General features: G+C 44.1%; 1 protein-coding gene across 1 annotated transcript in view; it reads right to left on the reverse strand.

Moving 5' to 3' along the window:
* Positions 1–3,534, reverse strand: part of LRIG3 (leucine rich repeats and immunoglobulin like domains 3) — a 44,562-nt gene extending 41,028 nt beyond the window's left edge. Inside the window, exon 1 of the mRNA XM_065630043.1 lies at positions 3,156–3,534. Coding sequence (XP_065486115.1) covers positions 3,156–3,331 — 176 coding nt within the window. The 5' untranslated portion in view covers positions 3,332–3,534. The remainder of the gene's footprint in view (positions 1–3,155) is intronic.
* Between the last annotated feature and the right edge of the window lie 6,801 nt (positions 3,535–10,335).

Genomic DNA, 10,335 nt, shown 5'->3' on the forward strand with positions numbered 1-10,335 from the left:
GCCCTTTAAGAACCTGTTTTATGAAAGAAACTATTTTCTATATTCCATTACGTTTGTATGGCCATCTTTCATAACTCACAAGTGTCTGCCTTAGCTGAAATGTAACTCTTAACATCAATGTTTGCGTGATAAAAAACTGAAAGGAAGGTCTAATGCATAAAGCGAGAGGGTGAGTGTTTCTTCACACATTTTATAAATATAACTTTTAGACTCAAACTTAATTCACAACACTTAGTCACAATTATCATCTTCTTCCTTAGAGAACTCAGAAACCTGAGCCCCAAGTCAAATTTTAAAATGCAAATCCAGCAACAGCTTCTTAATCAGTCCCACTGGGGCCTATAGAGCTGCTAATTCAGCAGAAATCAGGAGAGCTGAAAAACAAAAAGCCAGGCTGTAGCTGTTTTAAGACACTGATCCAAAGTGACTCATAAATCAGCTGGCTACGTTCAAGTTTTAGTCTGGAAAATATTGAAAAACAGCTGTGAAAACCATACGGCCCTTTTTCTCTGGCAATTCTGGTAGAGAACTAGAGGATTTATAAAATGTAAATACTAAAGATGTAATACAAACACAAGTGAAAACCATTTTTCAGACTTTCCCTCCTCCCTGACCGACAGTTTTAGCATTCCTTGGTGAACCTGGCGAGGCGCACAGCGGTGCCACCAGAGCCTGCACACACAGAGGGCACCGGCCCACGCTCAACACCCTCCCTCTGCCTCCAGCTCTGCTACACCAGCCCGAAACAGCCCACATTCTTCCAATCTCAGGACACACAGCCTAGAATGAAACTGAAATCCAACTTCAAAACTATCTGTACACAAAGCCATTACAAATGTTTATCAGTTTTCAGCAGAATGTTATCTTCCATGAAGGCAGGGTTACAGGAGATGGTATTTTTGGCTAAAATCACAGTAAAGCTGGCAATTATACCCTGTTTACACTCCATCCTGTGAAGCCATTTCCATACAAAACAGTAGCCTCACACTGGCCACTAAAAAGAAGGGGACATAACTCAGTTCGTTGGCTCATTTTCTTATTTCCCTCCTGTCCACCCTGAGGTCACTCACCCTTTCCACATTAGACACCCTCATTTTATTTCACCGGGGGATTTGAACACAAAAGGAATGCAAGAGTAAAATGGAGCTTCAGAAAGCCAACTTCATCTGACCCGCTCTCCATCTGGGTGAGCAGACAGATGGGCAGAAGGTGTGAAGCCTAATGCAGGCCTAGACCTTCTTAGGGACAAGAGCTTCCCTTCTCCTTGGGAGACCTTGCCTGCCTATGTTGAGAACATGGTGTAATAGCTGTTGTTTTCTAAAGAGGATTGGAAAGCCTGCAATTAAACTACTAGCCTTTGGCTATACCCGCCACGGACTTCATCAGAAAACACAGCAAACATATACCAATAAAATTCATAAACAGTCTTTTACAATTTGTAAGTGCACAGCTTGTTGCAACAATAATCCAGGCTATTCAAACCTTTTTTGCATATGTAAAACTGAAACGCGTTATCATCTCACAGACCGTGCAATCCCAGCTCCAAGTACAGACAACCCACACTCTTCCTTGTCCTCTTATTAAGAAGGAGGGAAGGAAGAAAGAGCAGGGTACTTCTGAGGCATTTGACACAAACAAAAGGAATATTTACACAAAAGCGACCAGACCACATGGTTTGGTGACACCTACAAAGCTGTACTCCTGTGAGTTTAAGAGCGAGTGACACAGCTGTCCAATGAGTAATCACAGCAGGGCCTCTTACAACAGACCAAAGCTTATTTATTCAAGTGGAACTTATTTTCTCACACTTTTAAAGGAATGTGAACTTACATAAGGACAATTTACACTACCAAGGGAATTCTAATTAGAAAACCTTCCCTGTGCTAACAAAAAAGCCCTGCAATGTGTTTTATTGTCTCCCAGTAACATAAGTGGAAAAGACAAATTTGGATTACTGCTAAAGCAACTCTAAAAATGAAAGTTCTAAGATCTCTCCCCTTGTTTTTTGTTTAGCATGCTGTCACACCTGAATTTTAACTTAGCACTAAAGTAAGCTAAGCTAAGAAACTAAGCTCTGAAGCTTAGCTTAGTATCAAAAAAAGCCTTAGGTCTCGTCAGAGAACTTAAGTTAGAGTACCGAAGTAGTTCAAAAGAACAGGAGGGATGACATTTAATAGGAAGCAAAGCTAGTTGTTGAATGTAAAGCAGATCCGATACTTGATTCTTATGCTTCAATCGCATTTTTAAAAAGTTTCTTTTCCCTCACACTTTCCTACACCACTCCTGCAAATATTCACCTCCCAGAGCCATGCCTATGTTCAGTTCCATATGGTGTCAATACAACCATCCACATTTCATGAGTAAAGCAGCATGACCTCCAGACGAGGCAATTGAACAGAATTAGCCACAACTAATTGAAAGTCTTCCTGTTTACTTTAAAGACCTTATCTCAATCTGCTTTGGAAACGTAACAGAAAATTAATACGACTAATACAGAAGATCTTTGAGTGACAAGAGATTAAAAACAAATGTGAAAAGTCCCTCAGCTATTTTCAGGCTTTTAGAAAGATCCATACCTTATGCTTTGTCCATAAAAGTTTGTCACTGAAAGTAAATTTTCTACAGATGGCATTTCACTACGCGTTATTGCGGATCCGGCGAATCCGTGCCACCGGCCCGAGTGGGGCAAGCTCCGGTGTTAATGAAACCATTAAACCCAAAACCATCGGGGAACGAAGATCAAGAACTACACAAACAAAACCGAGAACAGGTTTTCCCGACACACAAATCGGTATTAGCTTGATGATTGTCGCACGTTTTCCAGTAAGTCATCAGAACTTTTTTCCTCCACCTGTGAGAACACCGAGCAGCGCTCCCGGGCCCGATTTCAGCCCGGCCGGTATCGCCGCCGCCCCGGGTCGCAGCCCGCCCGAGGGACGCTGCGGCCGCCGCCGCCCCCGCGCTCGCTGACAGCTCGGCCCCCGGCGCTGCCCCCTCCCGCCCCGCGCACCGCCCGCCTCGCCACCGCCACCAAACCCGCGTTCCCCTCCCCAAAAGGCGCCGGCGGGCACCTCGGCCCCCAGGGGCAGAAGATGGCGGATGGGCGCAGGCCGGCACCCCCAGCCCCCCGTACTGCCAGCCGCTCCGATACTCACAGCTGCACCGCCCCCCGCGGCAGCCGCTCGGGCAGCCGGCTGAGCTCCAGGCGGCTGCAGGCGACGAGGTGCCCGGCGCAGCGGCAGAGCGCGGGGCAGCGGGCGGCGGCGCGGGCCCCCAGCAGGAGCAGCAGTGCCAGGAGAGCGGCGGGCGCCGTGCGGGGCTGGAGGGGCATGGCGGGCTCGGAGCCGCTGCCCGCGCTCCCGTCCCGGGCGCTCCCTCACTGACAGAGCCGGGCGCGACGCGACCTCCCGCCTCTCAGCGCGGGTGGCGGGTCCGGCTCATGCCCCGAAGCCGCCGCCAAGAGGGGAGGGAGATGGGGGGGGGGGGTGTAGCCAAAAGTAATGGGAGAAAGCGGGACGGGGGGCCTCGCAGCGCCGCCCGCCGCCAGCCACTCGGCAAACTTTCCGCCGCCTCAGCCCGCCTCCACCCGGCCGGGGGAGCCCCGAGCGCGGCCCGCCCCGCCGCAGCCCCCTCCCCCTGCCATGTGACAGCGCAACCCCCGCCCGCGCCGCCGCAGCCTGGGGGTGCAGGATGGCGGGCCGGGGCGCGGGTGCGCCGGCGTTGCGCCCCGCTGCTGCCAGGCCGCTGCGGCGGCACCCCGGGCCCGCTGCCCGCCCCGAGGGGCAGCCGACGGGCGGCCTCGCGGCACGGCGGGAGCACGTGTGGGCTCTTGCTGCCTTCCCCGGCCTCTCCGGGGGCGGGACAGAGCGGGCAGCGGGCCCGAGCGGGCAGCGGGCCCTGGGTGCTCTGAGCGTCGCGGCCCGAGGCGCGAAGGCGCCCACGCCGTGGCCGTGCGGGATTTCCTTTCAGTGGTTAACGCGGGTCGGGGCAATCCAGAAGCTGCTCCAGAGGCCCCAACAGGTTCCCAGCCAATCCTGGGGTCACTGGTATGTAAAAGGTGAGGTGAGGTTAACTCCTGCCTTCCGGGTCCTGCGCGGCTAGTCCAGACACCATAATTAAGCCCATTATGTTCCCCACAGGATCCCAGCTCCAGAGGTTCAGGGAAGTGGGCAGGGCATACAGATTCCAGATCTCTGAGGTAATCTATGTAGTAGATACCTATTGTTCAAGTTCTGTATGTAAGCCGGGACCCTGCAGTGGATTCAGTTACTATAGCTTTCACATGCTCCTACTTAGCAGCAGCAGACATCAAACTGCTCACGGACACTGTGCCTTCTCTCCCACTATTATACATTTTACCTGAAAGACTGTAGACATCTTAGACACTGGGAACACCAAAAGCCTGACAGCCCTGATATCAAGATTTGTAAGACTGAAACTTTGTCCCTTTTTTTGTTGTTCCCGTGTGTGTCACAGGACACAGGTTAAATTAAATAAACGAACCTGCATTTTAGTCAGAAATCATGAGTTTACAAAACAAGCAGGCAAGTCCTGAGTAACTACAAACATTCACGTGCCACTGCCAGCAGGACTCTTTCAGGTGCACAGGATGTGCAGAGCTGTTGGTATCTTGTCAGCTGGTACTCCATTGACCACTGGTGCTCCTTAAGGAAATTAGTGTGGGAAAACAAACACTGTAGGAACACACATTTTTCTCTACACAGAAAAGCAAGCAAGCAAAGAAGCAAAATACACAGTAAAAAATACTTAGTACGTATTTACAAGTTACTCTCATTTGTTGTGAATGAAACCTGTCTTGGCAGTGTTGACATGTCATAGTTGTTCAGTTTCTTTGCAGCCTTCTTCCTTTGAAAAAGTCAGACATTAAATGAACAAAGCCCGTGAAACACCGAGCTTTTCTAAACAGCCAGTAGGGCAGTGCCAGATTCAGATTTTCAAAGCTATCCCTCATTATCCTGTACCTGTTTCCACTGAAGTCAGTGGGAAAGCATCCTCCTGTTTTGGAAGTGCCAGCATTTGTTCTAGCTGTCCAGTTGTTTCACACCATTATACTAAGACACAGAGACACTTGAACATATTGTGTTCATGTTTGGGTAAAATATGCTATGCTTGCTACTTTTGCAAGGTAATCAAAAATTGAAGAGGAAGACCTTCATTTTTATATTGCTGCAGAGAATTATTGAGCACATCACTAAAAAGAAAATGGATTTAAAGTAACTAAGCCTTGTATTGCAGTTCCAAGAGTGCACAGCAAAGCGCCTTTTACTTGGGAAAAGTGACTTTGTCTTATCTTGAGTGTTGGCAAGGGCAGTGATTCACTAGGAAGTGGCAACAGAGTCATTAAGCTGTCAGTTTTAACATCCAAGGGAAAGAAAAAGTAGAAACAAAGCATTTTCAACTTATTTTATCGTAACAGTCAATAATATACATGGTGTGTAGGTGAACTATGGAACAGGAGAGAATCTGAGAAAAGAATGCAGAAAAAAAAGACATCAAATGTTGAAAAGAATAAGAACTTCTGGTTTTGTAGTTTTGAAAACGACTCATGCAGTCATGGAATACTGTGTCCTTAGAAAAACCTAATGCATATTTAGTGCTAATAATATATGAAACTGTTTTAAATTAAGCAAGGTAAATCAATTCAGAAAATTAATCCATTTGTCTTTGTACCTTCTTTTCTCAAAATACTAACTAAAACATTTTAAAACTGATTATATTATGAATTCTAAAATGCTTGTATACTGTTCTTCAGAGCCCATGACAGAAAGTCTTTCTTCCCACAGGGAGATTTGCTGTCTTCAGAAATCTCGGGGACTGATTCTGCACCTGATATGAACACTGAGAGCTCTGGCAGCCCCCAAGCCCAGGAATCTCTTCACCATTAGTTCTAAGTTGAGAGTGCACCATGACTGTACATAAGCAAATACAAATTACTCCTTCAAAGGTTTGGCTTGACTGTATCTGCCGTAAGTAAGCTTATATCAAAATAAGAGGTCTCACATTCCTCTACCCTGTTATTAATACCTCCACATGTAGCAAGGGATTTCTGCTGACCCTTGTTTGGCATCAGCATTAGTGAAAATGCATCTTCAACAGGATTAAATGACTGATTTGACTGAAACCCCATAAAAAATAATAGCACCCCCCTAGCTTTAGTTCTGAGTTGGAATAATTTACTTGTCCAGTTTTCCATTTAGCTGCACAAGGAAGAGGATTTATTCATGGTGGTTACGCAAAGACAGGCCCTTTCCATGGCAGCCTGAATATAGGTCAGCCTGAAGGGATGATGTTGAGGAGGGGGAAGCACACTGCAGAGAAAAATTCTTGTAAAACTAGACCCTCAAGCTCTCTCTTTGGCTATGAGATTAGTTTCCTCCACAAGACTACAGAGCATAGTAGTCTGGGTGAGCTGGAAGTGGAGGAAAGGAGACTGCATAGGGAACCGTAGACCCTTCGTTAGGATGTCATGGGTTGACTCTAATGGTGTCTTTTTCAGGCCCTGATTTTTTTAAATTAGATAAACACAGGCTTACAGATTCAAGTCCAAACACATGTTGTTTAAAATATGCATTTACTTCAGGCAAATGACACACCCAGAAGCTGTCTAATTATGATTTTTTACATATCATTAATGCATTGAAATCAGTTGCTGGTTTCACAGGCTGGTTTTAGCAGATTACTAAAAGTAATTTTAACTATTGCTAAGTTAAGCAAAACTAAGTTAAGATCCTGTACATTTTCTTTTCTGAGTTAAATTTAGAACATCTTTTATAATGTTAGTAACTTTAACAGTTTGATTAATCTAAATTCAGGGTTTTTCATCAATTTTCAAAAGAGTCTCATGCCACTACAAGAGACAATTCCATATAGTTGTATGCAGTTATGTATAGTTAAATCTGCAAGATTTATGTCAGAAGGTCAAAAAGAGTGAACAGTTACATTGACTAAATTATGTTCTTTAAGGCCACCCTGGGAATTAAGAGTCTTCTCATCTTCTCCTGGATCACCAGGTAATCCAAACCCGTGTCTAGTGTTCATTTTGGATTTTCTACTTTTCATAGGTAAATAAAGTGATTTAGGTAGTTTTTAGCAGCAAAAGTGAGAAGCAAAGCAGAACAATGTTGCTTGTGCTCTGATACATCTTAGTTCTTATATGGCCCATCTATCCACCTTCCTATCAGTAAATGGCCCTGTAGGAGTATTGGCAGAATTAATGTCCTGTTTATTTTTTCCTAAACTTTCCCAGTTCCATTTTATTTCTACTCAAAGAAGACTTTAGGACCATCTGGGAGAAGGGTATTGCAGAATCACAGAGTGGTGAATGAAATTAAGAGTTCATCCTCCCAAGATCATCACTCTCTATTGCAGGTTACCCAATTGAATCTGTTAAAAAAAAAAAATCTTAAGGCTAACAAAACTTTCCCTAAAGCCACAGCTGGAGAGAAAGATGAACCAATCAGACCCATCCTGCTTAAAAAGCAAAAGCGGAGCAGGATGTACTTCTTGTGGAGGGTGCTTGCGTACACGAAAAAGCTGGCAATAGGCAATAGAAAGTTTTGCCTCAGGCACCTGTCAGGAAGTTACTAGAGAGTCCCACAAAATCTCCCCATTGGATGCAGGAGACCCTTTTCACTTCTGCACTTTGTGTGTACAAATAAGAATCTAATCCAATATCATGGAATATTGGATTTTCCATGAAAATTCCATGAATTTTTCATGCAAATGCTTCTCAATGCAAAGGTTTCCCACCCTTCTTTTCCTCTGCTCATTGAGTATAGCAACTAATTTTATTTTAATTTATAATAGCACTAAGACTTCGTGACCATTTATTTCAATTCCTGTGATTAACCATTGCAATTTCAATTGCATTTGAGAAAAACAATAAAATGTTCTTAAATAATTTCCTAGTAATTGTCAATCACCTACTAGTGTGTCATAAGTCCAAGGTGAATATCCCAAAGTACATACAGAAATTTTTTTTTGGTAGTAATTATACTTGACTTTATGTGATCCAACGCTGAAACCATGAAAACCAAATTATGCATAATTTGAATGCACTGATTGCAACCAGAAAAACCATATGAACTCTTTCGGAAAACTTTGCCTAGGGCAGAAAATGTTCAGCTTTTATAGAATTCATCCAAACTGTGAGTGTTTGCCTCTATTACAAATAAACTTAAACATCCCCAGGCAATCCACATTAGTGACAATTGTTAATGTCTTCAAGTCGTGTCCTGCATGGGGCTAAGTGGGAAGTTAAGTGCATGATTGGAAGGACAATTAAACAATCAGCATCTACAATGATGTAACTTCAAAGAGGAACATTAAGGAACACTCAAATTGAAATGTTGTCAATTTGAATAAAAATAAGTAGATGTAATTTCAGGATGGTGCTACTGTAATAAAACACCTGCTATGTCTGTTCTACTCGTTGTTTTAGTTTGTTGAGGTTTTTTAAATAATCTTTTAAAATAAGTAAACGTTTTGTGGTAATAAAGATCAAGAAGTGGCCAAAAAGGGAATTCCAAAGAGATGTCAAATCTAGCAGTGGCTCTCCCAGACAGGAGTGTCTTCAGTTCTTCCCTCCTCCCTTTCCCTGGGGTGGGGGGCTACTGCACCTGAAACACCAACACATGTTCCCTTCTGCAACGGGAATGGAAATTTCTGCCAGAGGAGAGGCGTGGGTGCTTGAAGGCTGTATCTGCTTAAATCCTCACAGGCAGATTTGGTAAGATTTTTGTCAGTATTTTGCGGCCTCCGATGTTAGGTATTCACCATGGTTAAGTGTGTAACTCTCATTGAAGTCAACTGCTAAAAGAATCTCACGGTGAGAAATCAACGGGAGTTAGGGCCTAAATCTTTGAAGAATTTAGGTCTGATTGTCTATTCCGGGGAGGGGGAAATAAGCTACAGCTGGGACTCATCTTGTGTAATTTTAGCAATTTGGAAGCTTGGTGTCTATTCTAAAGCAGTTATCTTGGATTCTTCTGTAGTCAGTGGAGAAAGATGCATCTAGAGAGTGATTACTACCTCTCGAAGCAATCAAGGCATTTGGAATGAATCAGCCTCTGGAGGATTTTCTCCTTCTCCATTGACTAGAAAGAGCCTTATGACTAGTTTAGACTAGACCCTGGATTTTTTGATGATTCCCAGTCTGTGCCTTCAAACATACACATTAAATAGCTAAATAAACTAATATGTAAGCATATTTCTCAACCTTTTTTCTGTTACAGGTACCTTAAATGTTGTTTTAACAGTAATGAGCAATATTCCTCACAAATATGAATTGTCGTAGTTTTTCATTTTATTATAGCCCTGTAATAGTTTGATTTGTTGCCTGATGATGTAACAAGTTGTATTAAGGTTTTATTAACAGATTAAATCTTGTAAGATTTAGTAAAACAAAGGGGAAGTGCTAGGCTTAAGTGAAGTATCATGTACAAATACAAAATGATGACTCTCTGGAAAAGGATCTAGTGCATCACAGACTAAATAAGTATGTGTCAACAGTGAAACATCAAAGAAAGTATTTTTGGGTATATCAGTTGGAGTTTTGTATGTGAGAGAAAGAAATAATGTTCTGGTGAGGGCTGAGATGAAGTACTATATCCCATTTGGGGGTCAAATTTAAAAGGAAAGGGCTACAGAAAGCTGGTAACAGGCTCTGGAGGACACAGTTTGCAGTTCTCACAAAACAAATACCCAGTGTCACAGCACAGCAAGTAGCACTTGAGATTTTGCACAAAGCTCGTCCATTGCCATTGGGAAACCAGTGAGTCATAGCAGACTGTGGTGTTGCCTGGACTTGCTCCCCCCTTTCTGCTGCCTGTTGCTTTCCCAATTCTTACATAAAACAAAATAAGCAAGCACAGTCCCAGTAAGAAGTTGGCCAAACATGCATTACAGCACTTCCACAGCTGCTAAAGTGGTTACTTGCAACAGCCACGTTTGCCAATAAGGTCTGACTTTCTGGGCTGGAGCATCAGAAAGCAGCCTGGATCAGAGGGCAGCGGACACAGCCTGCTGAACAGGAGCTGCAGCAAACACCAGCACGCTGCACCAGCTGGCCAGACCGGTGAACAATGGTCTGCTTGTATTGATCTTGTTAATAGAGAACTGGAAGAAGCTGCAAGGGACACTGGTATGAATTCTGTTCATGGCTCTGACACTTTTTGGGAAACTTACACAAGTAAAACTTTCTGCAGCTGCTTTTACATCTCTCACATTCAGGCGACGTGGTTTGGGAAGCCTCTGAAATGCGGATGTCACCTTCTAAATAGTCCTGTTAGGTGCCGGCTAACACCAGGAGACTGA

This window comes from Caloenas nicobarica, chromosome 1 (assembly GCF_036013445.1).
Source record: "Caloenas nicobarica isolate bCalNic1 chromosome 1, bCalNic1.hap1, whole genome shotgun sequence".
In the NCBI taxonomy this organism is placed as follows: Eukaryota; Metazoa; Chordata; class Aves; order Columbiformes; family Columbidae; genus Caloenas; species Caloenas nicobarica.